This window comes from Sciurus vulgaris (genome assembly GCF_902686455.1).
Source record: "Sciurus vulgaris genome assembly, chromosome: X".
Taxonomy (NCBI): domain Eukaryota; kingdom Metazoa; phylum Chordata; class Mammalia; order Rodentia; family Sciuridae; genus Sciurus; species Sciurus vulgaris.
In genome coordinates this window covers 137092142-137112910 of record NC_136471.1, presented here as the reverse complement: position 1 = coordinate 137112910, position 20769 = coordinate 137092142, and the positions used below count along the sequence as shown (strand labels likewise).

Sequence of the window (20769 nt, the reverse complement as noted above, 5' to 3'; positions counted from 1 at the left end):
TGCCTCACCTCCTGAGCCTCTGGAATGACAGGCGTGGGCCGTCATGACCAGTCCTAAGTTCCCTTTAAAAGGACCCCACACCCCAGATGCCCCTGTCAGATTCAAGACAGGCTGCACTGCGTCTCACAGGAAGCCCGCCGTGCTTTCCGGACTAAGTCTCCAGCCTCCACACCTTAACGCTGCCCACATTCTTTTTCATCTTTTGCAGAAGTCTCGGCCACTGGTCCTGAGTTCAGGTCTTCCTCCTTGGGACCTCCTAGAACCCCCTCCGTGACAAACTCAGATGCAATCATTTTTTAAAAAAAATCATTGTTTCCATCTGAACCGGCTCAATCCGCAGAGGTGGAACCTGCACGTAGGAGAGCCAACCACACGAGCAGTCCAGGTGCAAAGGACCCAGGTGACCAAGACATGGGCCACAGCCTGGCACTGCCAATCCCGGGAAGGGACACGCAGGCACGTCCCTGTTCCCCGGGAATATGCCACGCCGACCTTCTTCCCTTGGAAATTTGGAAAGCAAGGAAAAAAGGAAAAGAGAAAAATGCCGAAGCACATCTGAATGGAGGTCCAAGAACCCAGCGCCCAGAACTGGGCCCCCAGCGCTGGAAGCGTCTCCCCAGCCCCCGGCGAACCTCCCCACCCCGGGGCCCGAGGCGCAGGGAAAAGGCGCATTCAGACTCGGCAGCCGGGGCTGAGCATTCATTTCTCGGTTTATTGAGCGAGAGCCAAACGTCAAAGCAGCAAATAAGGAAAAGGCCACGCGCTGAGCAGCACAAAGACCAGCGAGGCCTTCGGGCCGCCGGGGGCGTCCAGCGTCTTCACCAGATGCAACAAAGCCAAAGCGATTTCCGACGGGCCTCAGGGTCGCTGGCAGGAGGCCACGGGAGACCCCGACCCGCTCTGCAGTCCCAGCCTCTGCGCGGGTCTGAGCGGCTGCGTGCGGAACGGCATCGGGTACAACGCCACCAGGGCCGGCTGGCGTCCCCCCGCCCTCCATTTTCCAAAAGCAAACAAGCCCAGGGGGACCCGGGGACCAAATCCTGCCACCTTGCACCCCCACCACTAAAAACGCAGGATCCAAGCAGAGGTGGGGGATCCCTGCAGAACAAGGCCCAGCCTCAGCCTTCCGCCGTCCCTTCCGCACCCTGCAGCCTGCAGCCTGTCCAGTCCGGCGTCTGGGTGCGGAGGGTCTGGGTCTCTGCAGCGAAGAGCCCCGGGCGGCCGCTCAGCGGGGGAGCTGACTCGCCAAACCCAGTGAGAAGCGGCATTCCGTTCCGGAGGCTGCCCTTCTGGGAAGGGCGGTACCCCAATGCCAAGGAAATATTCTGCCTCTTCAACGTCCCCAGGGGACTGAGTTTTAGAGGACAGAACGCAAACGCCTTCTGCCATGCGGGAATCTGACACCCATCCTCCTGCTGGGGGGCTTTAAAAAAAATAAATAAAAACGATGCCCCCCAGTAGGGCCTTAGATTCTCCGCCAGAAAACCGAAACCATCTCACCGCCTCACCGACTGGGCACAAAAAGGCACCCGGACCCAGGACGCACGCGCTCGCCGCTCACTTGGCCGGGCAGGCGGCCCTGGTGAGCTTCCGCGCAGGTCCGGCGAGGCCGCCCGGAGCCCCGCTGCTGTGCGTAAAGACGCAGCGTCCACGAGAAAACGAAGGGAAGGCGGATCGCCGCCAGCCTGACCCCAGGGAGGGCACGTCTACGCCCACTTTTTCTTTCGTTTTCTGGCTGGTTTCTGTGCGTGCCGGGAACTGAGGCTCATTTCCCATCTGCAATGCTTTCCCCCCCGGGGAAAAAAGGGAGAAGCCCCGTCCCTCTGCAGGGAGACTCGTGGCTACAGAACCAGTCCAGGCTTCCCAGAGGGGAGACCCACCCAGCCTCCGCCTGAAACAGGGACCCCCGCGCCGGGAGGGGCAGGGGCGCCCTGTCTGGGGTCTTCCAGGGTGACGCAAAGCCCTCCCTCCAGCCAGTTCCCTGGAGAAGCCAGGCCCGCTGTGCCAGGCGCGCGCTGCACGTAAGGAACTCGCTTCCTTTGGTCTGGGGAACGTGGCAGAGGACGGGCACCCAGAAGCCGCTCTCTGCGCCTCAGGGCTCCCCGGTCGTCTGTCCCTCCTTCTCGGTTCTGAGGCCCTCGCTGGTCTTTGGGGCTCGACAGGAAACCCGCGTTTTACAGCGCAGCAGCCCCGAGCGTCGGTCTACAGGAAGCCCCCGTCCCGCAGCCCGAGGAGGGGGAAGAGCTGCTCCTGGTCCAGGCCCCACTCGCCCTCGTCCTCGTCCTCGGGCTCGGCCTCGCCTGCGCGCCTGGCGTTCTCGTAGAGGAAGACCTGCTGGTCCACGTGCGCCGGCGCCAGCCGGTTCCTCTTGGCGCGGACCACGTTGGCCGCCGAGCCGAAGAGGCGCTCGGGGCCGACGCGCGTGGCGGCCACGCACCAGTACTTCTGCAGCACCTTGGGCAGCACCGGGAAGAGCGCCAGGCGGTCGGACCACCACTTGAGCGGGTCTTCCTGGAGGCCCAGCACCTTCTGCGACTTGAAGTTGCTCAGCTCCTCCACCACCTGTGCGTGCCACTCCTCCCGGTCCTCGGCGCAGCCACCCTGGCAGAAGATCTCGGCCAGCATGCTGTTGATGACGCTGGCCGGCGCGGGCGCGCTGGGCACCGGCTTCTTGGCCGGAGGCTCCTCCGGCGCCGGGTAGATCTTCTCCTCGGCAGGCGGCGGCGGGAAGCCGCTGTCCTTGACCTTCTCCAGGACGCCCTTGGCCTCCTCCACCACTCGGTTCTCCACCTGCTGCCGTTCGAAGGCCGACAGGAAGGGGAGCCTCTTATAGCGCGGGTCCAGGAAGGTGGCCACGTTCAGGAACATGTCGATCTCGGGCGCGTCCTGGTAGGTCCTGGCCAGCTCTTTGGCGATGACCTCCTTGGCCATGCTGATCTCCTTGGAGTCGGTCTCCTTGACGGTGAGCGTGGTGTTGAGCAGCATGTGCAGCAGCGGCTTCACCATGCTGATGGTCGGGTACCTGGAGCCGGACAGCATCTCCGCCACTTGCTTGAAGGGCCGCAGCAGGTCCACCAGGCCCTCGATGGTGGCCCACTCGCTGGCCTCCAGCATCAGGTGGTGGTTGTTGCTGTCCTCCACCAGGACACCCGCGATGGCGAACTGCTGCTCCTGCAGCCGCCGCAGCATGGCCAGGGTGCTGCCCCACCAGGCCACGCGGTCACTGACCAGCATGGCGTGCGGGGCGCCCAGCTGCTTCTGCTTCTGGCACAGCATGTACATGGCCGCCGCCGACTGCTGCACGTACTCCACCAGCCGGCGGCAGCGCGCCAGCAGCGCGCTCAGCTTGGGCAGCCGGAAGGCCTGCTGGATGCCCGCGTTGAAGGTCCGCCCCAGACACGGCATCTGCACGGGGATGTCCAGCAGGGAGCAGGCCTTGGCGATGTCCTTGCCGCAGTCGGTGGTGGCCCCAGCCACCTTGGCGCTGACGCCCCACTGGATGAAGGTCTCGTAGAGCACACGCGTGATGGTCTCGGCCGTGTTCTCCTCGGGCACCTCGAAGGTCTTCAGGCACCGGGAGGCCAGCGACAGGCAGTTGGGGGACGCCAGGCCCAGGAAGTGGGCGGCCAGCGTCACGTAGGCGCGGTTCTGGGTCTCGCTGCGCCACAGCTCGGCGGAGACGCCGCACCAGGCGGCGTCGGCCAGCTCCTTGCGCACGGCGTCGCGCACGGCGCCATACTTCTCGGGCAGCGCCCTGCTGGAGAAGAACTTGCCGCTGGGCAGCTCGTAGCGCGGCTCGGCCGCCCTGAGCAGCGCGCGGAAGGTGGGCTCGTCCACGATGGAGGCGGGAAAGAGCCCCTCACAGAGCAGCGCCAGCACGGCGCCCGTGAGCTCCTGCTGCCTGCGGCCCTCCAGCCCCGGGCCGCCCTTGGCCAGTGCATCCTGCGCCGCAGGCGGGGGCGGCGGCGGGGGCGGCGAGGCCTCGGGCTTGAGCTTGGAGAAGGCGGTGGCGAAGGCCTCCCGCATCTGCTCGGTGTTGCTCTTGATGAACTCACAGAACTCCTCGGGGTGGTTCTTCTCCAGGTGGTAGGACAGGTTGGAGGTGTTGCCCGAGTAGGCGATCTGGGCCATGCAGATGCGGCAGTAGATCTTCTTCCACTGCAAGATGCATCCCTCGGCGTTGGTGTCGAAGCCAAAGTACTTCCACACCTTGCTCTTGGCGCGCGGGTGGGCCACGAGCTTCAGGTCGGCCTGCGCGCTCTCCAGGACTTTAGCCTCCATCGCTCTGGCGCCGGGGCCTGCCTGCTGCACGGGCGCTCATTCGTGGCGACCTGCTAAGAGCAGCAAGACAAACACAGCGTGAGAAGGGCCGCGACACGCGCGGGGCCCCGCCAGGGAGGGCGCAAAGCGCAAGCGCAGGAGACAGGCGTGTGCGCACTGGGCGGGCAGCCAGCTGTCAATCACAGACACCACCCACTGGTGGGCCTGCTCGCACGCAGACCAGGGACTGTGACCCCAGAGGGCACTGCTTGGGGCCACTGCAAACGTGCCACCTGGGCACATCAAAAGAGACCGGCGACCTCAGGGATCGTTCCCCAGGGTGGCTCCTGTTCCCTGTGCTAGGTGGGCGCCAACCACCCGGGAGGTAGAGGAGACGAGCGGGCATCGCCCAGGAAGCGAGGACACCCACCAGCACCACGGTTCGCAGCCCTCAGCGACCTGCCTCCAGTAGCAAGGGGGGTCGGTGGAGAACATTCCAGAAGCACAAACAGGACTCTGCTTTGGCTAAAACGGTCCTGGGTTTGGCCACGAGGCGTTTGCGCCCACTTTTCGGATTCCATGCTTCCCGGGGCAGCCAGGGCTCCCCAGGGGCCCAGGTGCGTCTGTGATTGAGAAGCCGTGGTCTCTTTTTAATCCCGGGAATTTCTCAAAACACCCTTGGTTTGCAGGCTCGCCGGGGCCAGGGATGCACCTGGGAGCCCTGGGGGTGGAGAAAGTGCACCATCTGGGAGGCAGACCCTGGGGGCCGTTACTGCCGAATGTGCACAGGTCCAGGTCCTTGGATCTGCCGCGCAGGGTCACCTCACCAAAACACATATATATATACACCCATGTTTGTTGTTGTGATTGTTATTTGGAAACAATACTCCAGACACCTGGAGTAAAGTTTTGCATTCCATTATTATTACTTTTCTTGTTGTTACTGCTCTTATGTAAGTCCTGAAACTGGGAGAAGAGTTTGACACACTTTGTGACTATTTATCATTTCCTGTTATCCCTCTAGGCTGAAAAGGTCTGGCAGCCAGGCTGGTCCAGCCCTCTCTGAGCCGCTGCCCTGTGCAATCCGCAACCCACCAGGTCTTGCCTTTCCTAATTGCACACATGCGAGAGAAGCCCCGGATTTGCCACATATTGTCTCCCAGACCCAATCAAGACAATGCATCCAAGACAGGAGGGCGAAGCAGCAGAGGGAAGCTCCCTTCCAGGTGGGTGCCTGGTAATTAAAGATGCCCGTGAAACCCCGAAGCAAGGCCACGCTAATATTTTGTTCTTTTGGAAACTGTAGCTACTTTTTCTTTGAAAAAAAAAAAAAAAATATATGCACACAGCCAAACTGGACATGGGGGTGCACTCCTGTGACCCTCAGGACTCAGGAGACTGAGGCAGGAGGATCACAATTTGGAGGCCAGCCTCAACCACTTAGCAAGGCCCTTGTCTTAAAAACTAAAAAGGACTGGGGAGGTGGCTCAGTGATGGAACACCCCTGGGTTCAATCAAAATCAGAAAAAATTGTTTGACACCACTGTACAGCAGGTGGACTCTCGCCGATAATAATGTATCTGTTACCAGTTTCTAAGTTACTGCAGGAGTAAAGTTCCAATGTTCTCACAAGGAAAAATGCAAGTAGGTGATATAAGGGCTATTAGCTGGATCTGATGTGTCCCACGATTTACACATGCATGTCAAAACAGCACACGGCATGCCATCAATATGATTATTACTTTACGTTGAAAACTAAAATATTGAACCAAATAAGTACATACTACACCTATGTTCAGTAGTAACATGCAACTGGCTCGCTATTGAACTTTTAAATAAAGTACTAGGTACATTTTAAATTTCTAACAAGGTAAATGATCAACCCACACAACCCACATAAACAGCCGCACCTCCGTTCCTAATGTTTTGCAAGAATCAACGGCTCCGTGATCAAGATGCACAAAATACTCATCACCAAAAAAAAAAAAAAAAAAAAAAAAAAAAAATGCTAAGTGGATGAGGTGGCAGATGGCAGCCTGAATCCAGCATTTCAGAATATGCCCACAGCCAGGCACAGTGTTGCCCACCCCAAATCCCAGCAGCCTGGGAGGCTGAGGCAGGAGGATCGCAAGTTGGAGGCCAGCCTCAGCAACGGAGAGAGGCCCTGAGCAATTCAGGGAGACCCTGTCTCTAAATAAAAATACAAAATACTGGGCTGGGGAGGTGACTTAGTGGTTAACACCCCTGGGTCCAATCCCCCGGTACCAAAAAACAAATAAGCATCACACCCTGTAAATATATTTAATTTCGGTCAGTGCATTAAAAATAAAATCTAGGCCTGCAGGTGTAGCTCACCTGAGGCCCTGGGTTCCATCCCCAGGACTGAAAAAAAGCAACAGACAGAAATAAAAATAGCACTTGGAAAACAACCACGTGGCCGATCTATCGGGTAAGCACTGGCTCTTCTTCTGCATGTGTATTTCTTTGCGGGCTAGAAACGGGATTCCTTATGGGAAGGGCATGCGTTTTCACCACGCTGTCTCCTGTGCTACTTGGCCTTTGGCTTTGAACCTCGCTCCTCCTCCTTCCAGGCAAGGAGGCCCGGATGCAGCAGCCGCGGCACCGGCAGCCCTGCATCCGGGCATCTGCCAGCTCTTGCAAGGTCCTGCGCCCGGCCCCTGCACGGCCCCTAAACCTGAAGGAGGCCATGATCAACCAGCGCTGGGCGGCTGCCGAGAATCAAGTCCTTCCCTGCCTTCCCGTGCATCCTCCATTGTCCTGATGGGCACCTGGACCTGGGCCTTTCTCGGACTCCAGTATCGACAGTGCGGTCACCCGCGGCTTTGACTCTTTGCACAACACGTACGTACAGCTCCAAACACCCCACCGGACCCCATCAGTACTTAGGACTGTTATTTTCCAATGAAAAATAAAATACGCTGGACGCTGCGGTGCCTGCCCGTCCTTCCAGTGACTCGGAGGCCGAGGCAGGAGGATGACAAGTGGGAGGCCAGACTCGGCAATGTAGGGAGGCCCTGAGCAACTTAGTGAGACCCGGTCTCTAAATGAAAAAAGTAAATAAATAAGGACTGGAGAGGCGGCTCAGTTTTTATACGGCCCCTGGATTCAATGGCCCCTGGATTCAATCCCCGATACAAAATATTAATGGTAGTAATAATAGAGTGGAAAAAATATACGAAAATAAATAAACGGAGGATACTGGGGAACGAGGCGGATCACACTGCATGAATCCCCCTAGATCACAGGCACCCACCAAATACCTAAGTACACGCACTTGGGCGTTAACGGGCCATCAGCTGGGCATGGGCACTTTAAAGCAAGCAAACGCGGGAGTCCTCGCTTTTCACCAGTCAAAGGCCGCAGGATCAAGCGGCTTGAATACTGCCGATTTTTCCACCCACACAACACCCATGGCCACTGCTCACCAACCCAATAAAAATCCACTTTCTCTTACAGTTTGGGTTTTTTGTTTGTTTGTTTGTTTAACTCTAGCATGTGAAACCAGGTTCAGTCTTCACCAGATCAGCTCCCTTGCAGAAAGCCCGCCCCCTACTCGGGACAGAATTTTTAAGAAAAATCTCCAGCACACGCCCCAACAGAAGGCTGACTTCTATGCCCACGCGTCACACAGAGCCCTTCTCGAAAGCACCTGGTCATTTTCAACAGGGGGTCTGTCCACATCTCCGAGGTGGCCTTTGGATGTCACTTTGGGGTTTGATTGTCGCTGGCTGGCTTAGGTTTGGTAGAGTCAGGGTCTTGCGGAGTTGCCCAGGTTGATCTGCAACTTGCAATCACCCTGCCTGGGTCTCCCCAGCACCCTAGGCCTCCGCACACCCCCGGGCTACTAAATGCACTCCTTAAAATTGAGCTGTTTAGAATCTGATTGACAGGCACGCCTTACCATATGGGCCATTTAAATCCAGCCTCAAGCACCGGGAGAAGGGTGGGGACAGACCCGGAGGGGAATTCCTCCGGTGCCCGCCTGCACGCCCTCCAGGTTAAGAGCAGCGACTTTCGCTTAGCAATTACTTTGTTTTGGCAGAAAGAACACAATTCCAGAAGCTGCAGGATGTGCCTTCCGGCCCCGAGGTCTGCGCCAGGCCCCGGGTGGCACACACAAGGCAGGCTGGAACCCTTCCCTTGGTAAAGCGCCTGAGAGCACGGTTCCTGGGCAATGCTAAGCAAAACAAGGAAAAGAAAGAAAGAGGAGCGCTTTCGAGGCTTCCGACCCGAAACAGGAGAGAGGCGCCCTTTGCCAGCGCGGCCTGGGAGCCCAGGGTAAAGGTCGGCCCTTCCGCCTTCCCGAAAAACCGGGCCGAGGCGCAGGCCCCGCACGGAATCAAACCAAACACCAGGTTTCACAGGCACGGGACATTTAGGCTACCGGCCACTCCTGCATGGATAGCTCGGATAATGTCCCTTCCAAGGGCAGGGCTTCGCTTCGAGAACGCAAAACCTGCTCACCAGCTACAGAGGAAGGGGCCTCCGCACCCGGGGCACCGGCCCCTTTCCGTCCACCGTCCTGCAACAACTTCTTTTTGTCTTTTTAATCAACAGGTGGGAATCACGGCCGAGGCGCAAACGAGTTTCCCAAGGGACGCGTCTGGCCCTGTGGCTGCAGGAAGCAACCCCGCCATGTTAAAATCTCATTTTCTATATTTAATTCTGTTCAGTTGAGGGTGTCGCCACGCCCTTACGCAGGACGAGCAAAAGCACAAAGCAAAAAAAATTGCACAGAGAAACACAGCCGGCGAGGCCGCCCCAGGGCTGGTGGGCTTGCAATCCTTCCCGGCGCTGCCAGGGCTGCTGACTTGCAAGGAACTCAGCGGCCTGGCTGCTCCCTCCACGGGGCCCAGGGCCACCTCCCTGCACCGCCCTCTGCGAGGACCCCCAGGGGTTTAAGTTCACCGGAAGGTGATCTCATCTCGTATTGAAATACCCCTTCCCTGGCGCAGGGCTGGGAGAGTCGGGGCGATCCGAGAGCAGACGGTCCCCCTGAGCTGCGCTTCCCAGCGCGACCCTGCGGGCGGCCGAACTCGGGCGAGCAGAAGCCATTTCGGAGTCGCCTGGCCCGCCCGGGGTGGCATGGCGCACCGGGAGTTTGGGAGGAGGCCCAGGCCCGACCTGGAACGCACACCACGCCTGCCCTCCCGAGGCTCCGGGAGTGGTTAGGGTTAGAAACCAAGCGGTGCTCCGGGGCGCGCCTGGGGCGCGGCCGGCCCGTGCGCGTGCACCGAGCGCGCACCCAGGAGCAAACGAGGCCCAGGGCCCGCAGCCCGACTTCCTCCCAGAGCCTCCGCAGAGGCCCGGACACGGAGTTGCGCGGGGAGGAAGCGCCTCCCTCCGCAGCCGCCCGGCTCCGGGGCCGCCCCGCCAGGCCCGCCTCCGGAAGGCCCGGCCGCTCTCACCCGGGCCGGGGGCGAGGGCGGCGGACGCCCCCTGCTCCTGCCCAGCCGGGGCGCGCGGCCTCCAGCAGACCCCCGGCGGCGAGCGCGCAGCACAGGGCCGCCCGAGGTCCAGCGTGCAGGGCGCAGGGCCCCCGGGGGCTCGGCCATCGCCGCCCCAGCCGCGCGCCCCCCGGGGCCAGCCCCCCGCCCGGCCTCGGCAGGGAGGCCGCGAGCGCGCACGGCGGCCGCGGAGCAGGAGCGCGCGGGGGCGCAGCCGGACCGCCCGGCGCGCTCGCCCCACCGCCCCGACCGCGCGCCGACCCGGCCGCGGACTCCCCCCCCCAAGGTCACGGCCGCCCCCGCGCCCCCCGCCACTGACCTGGCTCCGCGAAGTCCCCGCGGCAGCGGCGCAGTAGCTGCGCCACCAGCACCGCGGCCCCCGCCGCGTACACCCGCAGGGCCGCCAGCGCCGCAGACAAAGGCGACATGGCTGCCCCGGCCGCGCCGCCGCCACCGCGCCGCGCCGCCCTCCGCCCGCCCGCGGGACCCGGCGTCGCCCAGCGGGACGCGGAAACGCCCCGCCGCCGCCCGCGCGCCCGCCCCGGGCCGCAGGGAGCGCGGACCCCCGCCCCCCCCCGGAGCCGGGACCCCGACCTCCATCCCGACCTCCTCCCCTCCTCCATCGGCAGACCCCGCCCGGGCCCCCAGGGACCACCGACCTCCACCCCGCCCCCACCCGCACAGCAGAGTCCCCCCCCCGCCCTGACCTCCAAGGGACCCCAAACCCCTGGCCGGACCTCCCCCACCAGCGTCCTCAGACCTCCACCCCGCCCCACCTGCACCGCAGACCCCAGCCTGCACCCCTGCCTGGCCTCCCCCAGGGTCTGCAGACCTCCATCCGGCCTCCTTCGCTTGCTCCAGCAGTAGACCCCGCCCAGACCCCCAGGGACCGCAGACCTCGGTCCCCGCTGCCCCTGCAACGCGGACCCTGCCCGCCAGGAAACGCAGACCTCAGGCCCATCCCCCACCCGCACAGAATCCCTCCACCTTGCCGCGACCCCCAGGGACCGTGGCCTCCATCCCGCCCCCTTCTGCACAGCAGAGCCCCCTCCCCTTCCTGGGACGCTCCGTGGATCTCACACCTACACCCAGACCACCCTGCTTGCTTGAAGAGCGGACCCCCACCAGGGAGGGCAGAGCCCTGGCCGCGCCCCGCAGGGACCTCCAGCCTCCAGTCTGACCCTCCCTGACCCCGCCAGGGGCCGGCAGACCCTCCTGCCGCCTCAGACCTCCATTGCTCGGGGTCCCCATCTGAGCAGCAGACCACCCACCCTCCCCAGCTGCACCCTCAGGGGGACCCCCTCGGGCAGTGCTGAACCCCAGCCCTGGTGAGGCCACAACCCCTCCATGTCCCACCCCTCCTGCTATCGCTGCAGGGACCTCCCTGAACCCCATAAGAGTCCCAGACCCTGGCCAGAAATTGCCGCTCACTGGGTTCCGGCAGGGACCTGAGTGCCCCCTCTAACCTGCCCCAAAGACCTCAGAGCCCTCGGGGCTGCAGCGCCCCCCACGGCCTGATCCCCACCTGACCCTGACATCGCCAATGGACCAGAGACCCCCACTCGAGGACCCTGCCAGGACGAGAACCCCCGGCCCTGACCCCCACTCCTTTGGAACCTTGGGACCTCCCGTCCCCTCCCAGATCTGCAGAGGGAACTTTGGACCATCTGGGGCCCAGACTCCGGTCCCACACCCCCCTGCCAGGGCCAGGCTGAAACCCTTGGTGGATCCCACAAGACCCGGCCCGCTGCCCGGTCTGCACCCTCTCCAGAACCCTGACGTCCGCTCACGCCGGCACCAGCGGGGACCCCTATGACCCCGGGACCCCGGCCCGCACCGCTAACCCCACAGCAGGCGAGCCCCCCAGCGACGCCCGCCCCCGGGCCTGGCAAGAGCAGCGGAGGAAGCGTGGGGCTTCTCCTCCGCCGGCCCGCGCGCCTCCCCACGGGAGAGGGCCGGGTGTCCAGGACGTGCGTGGACACGCCTCCAAAATGCAAGAGTCCGTAGTAGCCGGTGCCGGCGCTGGGGGGCGCTCCCAGCTCCCGGGGCGTCCCAGCAGGTCCCCCCAACACCACCTAGCTGGTCGGCCCAGGTGCTGGTGCATTTGTAGGGAGAGCGCTGTGCATGCCAGACGTCCCAAGGGGACCCCAGCTGGTCCCTGGCGGACGAGGTCAACACCAAGGTGTCCACCCAGATTTCCAGAGCCAACTTTGGGAAGGGCAGGTGACCGACCATTTTAGCTGATCTCACCATGGCCTGCGAGTTCTGGTCCCTGGAAGGACGACGTGCCCACCTCTGAAAGTGGCCGCGGAGGAGGCCGGGCGGGAGGCCGGGCCGGAAAGCCTCCCCACCAGGAAGGTGAGGCTGCCCGGAGCCCCCTCGGGGAGGGGGTGAAGAATGTCACCAAGATGGCGCCCCTTCTGGCTCCAGTGTCCCAAGGGTAGTGCCAGGCGCTCCCCAGACTCTTAGGGGTTCGCAAAACCGTGTTTCCACTTCAGGTCTCTTAAAACCTGAAAAAGAAAACTAGCTCATCCTGGCAAATGCAAATAGGGCACCTTTTCTTTTGGCCAGCAGAACGGTGACATTTTAATTGATTTTAATGGTGCAAATTTACGGGTTCCGGGTCATAATTGGGTGCACAGTCGGCAGCGTGGGATGATCCAATCGGGGTGCTTAGCCGTGGAATCTGTATTAAGGGAAAGGCATCCGGAGAGTGTCCCTCAGGAGGCAGATCCTAGGCTCCCTCCTGGGGTGGGTGGTCCCCAGAAGCCCCAGATTTTTTTTTTCAATTTTTAATTTTTGTTTTTTTTAGAGATCCATGACAGCAGGGTGTATTCAGACACCATATACATACGTGGAGTGTCACTTCCCATTCTTGGGGTTGGACATGCTGTGGAGTTTCACTGGTCGTGTGTTCACATGTGAACGTGGGAAAGCGACGTCCAGTTCACTCCACTGTCTTTCCTATTCTCATCTCCTCCCTTCCCTTCGTCCCCCTTTGTCTAATCCAACGAGCTTCTGTTCGTCCCGCCTTATTGTGAATCAGCGTCTGCAAATCAGAGCAAACACGAGGCCCTTTGGTTCTTCTGGGTTGGGCTTATTTCGCTCAGCATGATAGTTTCCAGCTCCATCCATTTACCAGCAAATGCCAGAACTTCATTCTTCTTCAAGGCTGAGTAATATTCCACTGTGTAGATGTACCGCATTTTCTTCATCCATTCATCTGTTGAATGCGCCCAGGTTGGTTCCATAGTTTAGCCATGGTGAGTTGAGCTGCTATAAACACTGATGTGGCTGTGTCACTGTAGTGTGCTGATTTTAAGTCCTTTGGGTATAAACCGAGGAGTGGGCTCGCTGGGTCCAATGCCAGGTCCATCCCAGGTTTTCTGAGGACTCTCCATGCTACAAGCTGCTGATTGAAAGGAAGGATTTCAGCCCTGCCAGCCTTACTGGGACCAGCAGCACAAGATGCCCCCAGGGAACCCGGCTGTGTGTCTGTGTTCAGGTTCTGTCCCCAGCTCCTGGGAAAGCAGAGTCCCCTCCCTGACGGCCAGAAGGCGCTTCCTGGATCAGCCTGCAAGCCGAGGAGCTGAGTGAGGTTTTGTCGTGCTCCTGTACTAAGCTCACACTGCCCGAGGCGAGGCCCAGTGCAGGGTGTGGACTCCATTAATGCCAAGCATGCCCTGGTGGCCAGCTTTGATTCTCCACGGGGTCCCCTGTCACTCACCCTGTGTTCTGTGCCAGCCGTTGTTTCCTCAGGACTCACCGGGCTGGTGTCTGAGCAGAGCTTCAACTTGTGGAGCGGAACAGCACGCCTGTCATCCCAGCGGCTTGGGGAGGCTGAGGCAGGAGGATCGCGAGTTGGAGGCCAGCCTCAGCCACTTAGCCAGACCCTAAGCCACTCAGTGAGATCCTGTCTCCAATTAAAAATCAGAAGAAGAAAAAGGGCTGGGGATGTGACTCAGGGGTTGAGCACCCCTGGATTCCATCCTCAGAACCACCCCCCCAAAAATATAAATAAAAATAATAAAATCCAGGGCCTCTAAGATACTCAAAGATCTCGAGCCCTGGCTTTTCCTCCTCGCCTGATAGAAAGGCTCCCTGCGGATGGTGACAGGGTTTCTTTTTTTTTCTTTTCTTTATTAGTTCCTTTTAGTTCTACATGACAGGAGAATCCATTTTGACATAATCATTTTATGGAAATACATGTCACTGGAAAGTGTGGACTGTTTCCTGTTCTGATTCAGACGCCAGAACCTCTCCTCCCCGTTCCCTTCCCTCTGGTGATCTTTCTGCCGTTTACACAGTTATTTCTTAAACTAATTTCACTTTTTTAAACTAATTTTCACTTTTTTAAACTAATTTCACTTTTGGGGAGGGGTACCAGGGATTGAACCCAGGGGTGCTTGACCACCGAGCCACCTCCCCAGCCCTTTTGAATATGTTATTTAGAGACCGGGTCTCACGGAGTTGCTTAAAACCACACCAAGTTGATGAGGCTGGCCTCCAACTTGCCGTCCTCCTGCCTCAGCCTCCTGAGCCATTGTGCTGACAGGCCTGTGCCTGCACCTTCAATTAACTTCCTGTGGGTGCAGAGGATGCTGAGGTTCACTGTGACAATTTGGATTTCCCCCTTTCTGCATAGAAGGTTGTTCTAAAGTCTGAAATTCCAGAAGCATTTAATCGGCAAGAGAGCAGGGTGCTGCCAAGACTGGTATGCAGTTGGCACTCAATAAAGGTTGCATTAAACTAGTAACTGGTGTGTGGACAGGGCAGCGGATCCTCCACTGGGATGGGTCACCATGGCTGCTGGACCCGCTCAGACATTTACTTGCAAAGGAAGTTCATGATCACTGTGCCTCAGTCCCCTTGAAATGTCCCCTTCCCCCCAGAGGAGGGGCACGGGGGCTCTGGGAGCGGGCGTTTCCTGGCCGGTTGCTAACATTGCTGCCATCCTGGGCTCACCTGTCATCCGAGCCACTCTGGAGGCTGAGGCAGGAGGTTTGCAAGTTGGAGGCCAGCCTCAGCAACTTAACAAGGCCCCAAGCAACTTAGCCAGACCCCGTCTCTAAATAAAGCCGGAAAAGGGCTGGGGGCGTGTGGCTCAGTGGATCAGCGCCCCTGGGTCCTGCAAAACCGCAACTCTGAAAACCGGAATCCACGCGCAGACCCGTCGGTCCCCTCGGATACGTTTCGCCGCTGACCTTCCGGGTGCAAAGCAAAGCCGAGGCCTCGGCGGAACCGTCAGTAGGTAATGCAGGAGGCTGGGGCGCTGGGGAGGCTCCTCTGGTCTGCTGGGGTCGTTTGTGTGTTGGGTGCCCTGTGTTTGGGTTCAGTTCTGTCTTTCTTTTTTGCATTTTGCAGCAGCCTGGGGGTGCGGAGGACCACGCGGGCGTGGGCGGCGCACAGTGGTGTTTACATCTGAAGTTTCGGGAGGGCGGGAAGGAAGAGCCGGTGCCTTTGAAACCCGTTTCTAAATCTGCTCTGCAATTTCGCGGTCTCCCTTTGTCAGGAGCAGGAACAAAGGACGCACGTGCGCTCGCGGCTGGGGGCCTGGCGGGCATTGTTCTGCGCCAGATGCAGGGGCCGGGCCGCCCGGCTGCTGTGCCCCCAAGACGGCTTCAAAGAGCTGCTCCCGGCTCGGCTCCCTGCTGCTCCGCCTCCTTCCAAGAGCAGGTTTCTGTTTCCCTTCTCCAGGGCCCCTTCCTGCCCAGCCTGCCGGTGAGCCCAGGATGCCTGTGCAGAAGGAAGGGAGTGGGCAAGTCTGGAACTTTCTCTGGATAAAGTCCCACAATGCCTCCTCTTCCTCTTCTCTTGGCGTGCTAAGAAGCCCACTGTAAAAACTCAGGTCCCAGTGACAGGGGAGGCCGAGGCTCGAGGATCACAAGTTCAAGACCAGTCTCTAAAATGTAGGGAGGCCCTCAGCAACTTAATTAAGTTAATGTAATATAATCGCTTCATTTAGCCAGGCATGGGGTGCAGGCCTCTCATCCCAGTCGCTCAGGAGGCTGAGGCAGGAGGATCACACGTTGGAGGCCAGCCTCAGCAACTTAATTAAGTTAATGTACTATAAGAGTGTTGATTTAGACAATGCCAATTCCATAGTGAGGACACAGTTTTGAGAAAAAGGAAAAAGAAGGTTTATTGCTTTCAAGGAGCAGCACAGGGGACTTCTGTCCCAGAGGCTGTGAATTCCCCCCATCCGGGGGGACGGGGGAGCATTCCAGGTGTGCTCTGGTAGGGGTTCCAGGCGCCTGCCCTCCTTGGGGGGTGAGGATTCACTTGTTAATTTGGGAGATAGGCCTCTCCTTCCTGCAGAGCACAGAGAGCTCTCCTGATCTTGTTCCCTGCCCCCAGGGGAGGGAGGGGGAGCGGGAGAAGAGGAAAAGAAAAACATGTCCCTTTAGAAAATTAGCCTGAGAGCCATATTCAAAAGCGAAATGGAGGCTTTGGCAGAAGGGTCATGGAGGCCAGCCTCAGCAACTCAGCGAGACCCTGTCTCTCAATAAAATCTTGAAAAGGCTGGGGACGTTGCTCCGTGGTTCAGCGTTCCTGGGCACCAACTACATCAAACCGTTCGTTGGGTCGCAAACATTTTCTGGGAACAGTGACCCCAGCCCACTTTCCGGGAGATATGCGGGTCCCGGATTGCAGACCCCGATCCCTGGCCTCCTCTTTCTTTCTGTAAGAGGAAGTGCGGTCTTTTCCTACGGGAAAGTCGCTGCCTTCCACCAGGGTTAAGGTGCTGGCTCGGCCCAACAGAACCTCCCAGGCAGGAGCTCTGCCCGCCTCCTAGGGCTCCGGGGAAAGGCTTGGTCTCGCTGCACCAGGGGCTGAATGAGCAGGAGAAGGAGGAGGAGGAGCAGGAGGAGAAGGAGGAGCAGGAGGAGGAGGAGGAGGAGGAGGAACAGGAGGAGGAGGAGCAGGAGGAGGAGCAGGAGGAGGAGGAGCAGGAGCAGGAGGAGGAGCAGGAGGAGCAGGAGGAGGAGCAGGAGCAGGAGGAGGAGGAGCAGGAGCAGGAGGAGGAGCAGGAGGAGCAGGAGGAGGAGGAGGAGCAGGAGGAGGAGGAGCAGGAGCAGGAGGAGGAGCAGGAGGAGCAGGAGGAGGAGCAGGAGGAGCAGGAGGAGGAGGAGGAGGAGCAGGAGGAGGAGGAGCAGGAGCAGGAGGAGGAGCAGGAGGAGCAGGAGGAGGAGCAGGAGGAGCAGGAGGAGGAGGAGGAGGAACAGGAGGAGCAGGAGCAGGAGGAGGAGCAGGAGGAGGAGCAGGAGGAGCAGGAGGAGGAGCAGGAGGAGGAGGAACAGGAGGAGCAGGAGCAGGAGCAGGAGGAGGAGCAGGAGGAGCAGGAGGAGGAGGAGGAGGAGCAGGAGGAGGAGGAGCAGGAGGAAGAGGAAGAGCAGGAGCAGGAGGAAGAGCAGGAGCAGGAGGAGGAGGAGCAGACACAGGAGGAGGAGGGGCAGGAGGAGCAGGAGGAGGAGGAGGAGCAGACACATGAGAAGGAGGGGCAGGAGGAGGAGCAGGAGGAGGAGCAGGAGGAGCTCGTCTGCTTCTTGAGGGCAGAGCAGAGTGGCTGGCCAGGGCACCTTGTCCCACTGTAAGTGAGAGGGGTGCAGGAGAGGTTCCAGCCTCTGTAGAGGGTCTCAGGAGAGCAGCGTCAGACACCTCAGTTTTTTTGAGTTTCCTTCACCTTAAGATACCTGGTATGTCAAGGGCACCTGTTTCCGGGTTGGCGTTTCCAGCCCCCCATCCGTGATAACGATGCACGCTTGCTACGATAAATAAGGGAATAGGATTTTTTTCCCCAGGAGGCGATCGCTGGGCACATTCAGAAAGAAGCGATTCTTTCACCGAATATCTCAAAGCTGCTCGCCCAGCTCCGGAGCGTTGAGCCGAACATGAGAAACGTTCAGACGAAGATGAAACAGTGAAGGCGTTTCTGGGAGGGCCAGAGCCTGTTGTTGGGCTCTGGGCTTTGATTTGTGGACCAGAGGGAAGGTTCCTCGGCCCCATACCCCAAATTCCCAGTGCCTGGAACAGAAGCTGGCACACGGGAGGTGCTGACGTGGCGGATGGACTTCCCATCGGCTTGCAGCGAGATTCCCTGGGCCCAAAGGCCGTACTGACATCTCGACCCTTGGAAACCGTGAATGTTCTAGGCAATCAGGACAGAACGATGCCGCGGTGCAGCCAGGTGGTCTCGGGCCACTTGGCCCTGCACGCTCGATAGCCCAAGCAGGGCACTGCCCTCTGCAGGATTGGACAGTTCCCTGGCGTCCACCCCGGGGTCAGGTACCAATATCTGTCCCTCCTGCCTCTCAAGGTTCACGGCCAAGACTCCTGAACCCAGATACAGATTAACAACTGGAGAAAAGCACAACATCACAGGCGTTTTAGGGAGCCTTCGGAAACCAAGAGTCAGAGTCCGAGCCAGCAGCCAACCACCCCAAAACATCTGCAGCCACTGCCGAGGGTCCCCTGGGACACAACTGCCCTCTCAGGAGGCTGGGTTGTGGCATCTCCAAACGTGCATCCCACCTGGAACCCAAGAGGAAGCCAACCAAGGAAACCAAACACGGAGAGCCCCCCCGAGTAAGCAGGGATCCGATGGGATCGCGGGGCATGGACGATTCTCCAGCTCCGTTCACGATGGAAAGAGTGGGGGTGCCCACGGGGACGGGGGCCTCAGCTCTGGGTCTGTGACATCCACGGAGTCACCCATGGAAGAATCCAATCTAATGACCAAGGCGGAAGGTTTTTAGGATTTGTTTCGAGATGACTCTCCGCCGTCCCAGCAGTGACCAGTGCGGCCCAATGGACGGCCGTCCGTCTCTGAAGCCGCGCCCTCGAACACGGCGGATGCCTCAGTTCATTTCTGCTGCTGTGACAAAATACCTGAGACCCGGTATTTCTAATCGACAGAAAGGTACGCGTCTCAGTTTCTAGAGGCTGCGGAGTCCGCTGTTCTAGCAGACCTGCGTGTTCTAGGCTCCCAAGGTGGATCCTCGGTGGACCAAGCTCATTCCTCCGGCCCTTCGGAAAGGTACGATTCCCATCCATCACCTCCAAAGATCCCTTAAAAAATCGTCCCTTAAAGGCCAGCAGCTTCCAGGAAGGAACCTGCGTCCCGCGGCCGGGTGGCGCCTCTCTTGGACGTCTCATCTCCGGGTGGACTGTGTGATGCTGGCTCTCCAGGGCGACTTTGTGAAGGGCTCCATTTTTTCCTAATTAAACTCTGACTTCAGACCCAGGCTCTGCCTTTGTCTTTGTGCATTTCAACCTTTTAAAATAATCAGAAAAGTTCTTTAAAAAGTAAAAAGAGAAAAACACCCCGTCCTCTTAACGGCTTGGATCTGGAGTGTCCTGCCCAGACTTGTGTTGACCGTTTGGTCCCCCGTGCAGCGGGGTCCAGAGGTGGGATTCGGGGAGCCGATCGGATGGAGAGGCCGCCACCTGGCCAGGGGGTCGGTCCTTTGATGGATGGGCAGCTGAGTGGACTCTGGGAGGTCTGGGGACAGTACAGCTGCCGCAGGGCTACGAGCTGTCACTAAGGGGTGACCTTGGGGACTGTACCTTGTCCCCGGCTCCTTCCCAACCTTCCCGCGCCCTCCAGCAGGCCGTTCTGCCTCCCTGAGACCCCGAGCAAGGGACCCGGAGTCAGAATAAATCCTTCTTCCTTCAAGTTGTTTTCCTCAGGCGTCTTCTTGACAGCGGCCGCAAAGCGATCGGCACGCTCCCCACGCGCCTGCCTCCAGCCACGCGATTCCTAAAGGCATATCAGGTGCTGAAATTGTCCCAATTTCCAGGCGAAAGACACCACCAGTTTTCTGACTTGGAACCTCTTCCTTTCAAGGTGACACAGCACAACAGACCAGAATTATTCAGCACGTTCCTCTCTCCGCGCAGGAAGCTGCAAAAATATTTTGACATTCTGAGAGCTGCTACCGACGGGGGTGTTTTCTTGTTTTAATGGAAAAAGAGAAAATATGCGTGAGACCCGCCCCGATTGGGGAGCAGCATCCCCGAGGAGTCCTCCTGCTCCCCGACTGTCGGCTCGTGCTGCTGACTCATGCATCTGGGCTCCGCCTTCGTGTTGAAGGACATAATTAAAAACGTGAGTGTGTCAGGGTTTAGATAAGGTGGCTCAGCTGCGGCGACCCCAAAGACAAGGCCAGAGCTTTCAGAGGTGAGGTGGTTATGTTACGGGAGGTGGAACCCAATCAGCGGATTAATCCACTTGAATGGATTGACTGGGTGGTGACTGTGGTCAGGTGGGTGTGGCTGGAGGACCTGGGTCACTGGGGACATGCCTTGGGCACTATGTCCTGTCCCTGGCTCCTTGGGGACTATATCCTGTCCCTGGCTCCATGGGGACTATATCCTGTCCCTGGCTCCTTGGGGTTTAGATCTGGTCCCTGGTGAGCAGAGCTCTCCCTGCTTCCTGTTGCCACGTCCTGAGCTGCTCTCCTCCTCCAGGTCCTTCCGCCATTTTGTTCTGCCTCACCTTGGGCCACGAGCCATGGAGTCGCCCACCATGGACTGAACCTCTGAAACCATGAGCCAACATAAACCAGGTGGTAACTCAAGGCACGTGGGGTGCAGCTGGAGGAGCTGGGTCACTGGGGACATGCCTTGGGGACTATATCCTGTCCCTGGCTCCTTGGAGACTACATCCCGTCCCTGGCTCCTTGGGGACTATATCCCGTCCCTGGCTCCTTGGGGACTATATCCCGTCCCTGGCTCCTTGGGGACTATATCCCGTCCCTGGCTCCATGGGGACTATATCCCGTCCCTGGCTCCTTGGGGACTATATCCTGTCCCTGGCTCCTTGGGAACTATATCCTGTCCCTGGCTCCATGGGGACTATATCCTGTCCCTGGCTCCTTGGGGACTATATCCCGTCCCTGGCTCCTTGGGGACTATATCCTGTCCCTGGCTCCATGGGTGTATATCTGGTCCCTGGTGAGCAGAGCTCTCTCTGCTTCCTGGTGCCACGTCCTGAGCTGCTCTCCTCCTCCAGGCCCTTCCGCCATTTTGTTCTGCCTCA

The 20769-nt window shown here is 59.5% G+C and overlaps 2 protein-coding genes and 1 long non-coding RNA gene across 5 annotated transcripts in view; 1 reads left to right on the top strand and 2 right to left on the bottom strand.

The window, feature by feature from the left end:
- The window catches only part of DHRSX (dehydrogenase/reductase X-linked), an 84699-nt gene extending 74452 nt beyond the window's left edge, over positions 1–10247 (bottom strand). Inside the window, exon 1 of the mRNA XM_079125004.1 lies at positions 10048–10247. Coding sequence (XP_078981130.1) covers positions 10048–10156 — 109 coding nt within the window. The 5' untranslated portion in view covers positions 10157–10247. The remainder of the gene's footprint in view (positions 1–10047) is intronic.
- On the bottom strand, positions 1220–9709 carry ZBED1 (zinc finger BED-type containing 1). 3 transcript variants are annotated; one of them, XM_079124985.1, is made up of 2 exons: positions 9690–9709; positions 1220–4334 (listed from the first exon to the last, which is right to left on the bottom strand). In XM_079124985.1, exon 2 carries the CDS (start codon positions 4279–4281, stop codon positions 2203–2205), a length of 2079 nt encoding a protein of 692 aa, XP_078981111.1. In that variant the 5' UTR covers positions 4282–4334; positions 9690–9709; the 3' UTR covers positions 1220–2202. The 3 variants fall into 3 exon arrangements, with proteins under 3 accessions (XP_078981111.1, XP_078981113.1, XP_078981112.1); XM_079124987.1 differs by lacking the exon at positions 9690–9709 and adding an exon at positions 9406–9533 and having other exon boundaries at positions 1220–4331; XM_079124986.1 differs by lacking the exon at positions 9690–9709 and adding an exon at positions 9406–9531.
- LOC306651987 lies at positions 9355–13894 on the top strand. The gene is made up of 3 exons (XR_013761284.1): positions 9355–9454; positions 11923–12086; positions 12541–13894. It is a non-coding gene; the product is annotated as an uncharacterized lncRNA (long non-coding RNA).
- The last annotated feature ends 6875 nt before the right edge of the window (positions 13895–20769 follow it).

Excerpts from the sequence above, each read along its gene's own strand:
- ZBED1 (XM_079124985.1), bottom strand. The coding sequence starts at position 4,281 with ATGGAGGCTAAAGTCCTGGAGAGCGCGCAGGCCGACCTGAAGCTCGTG.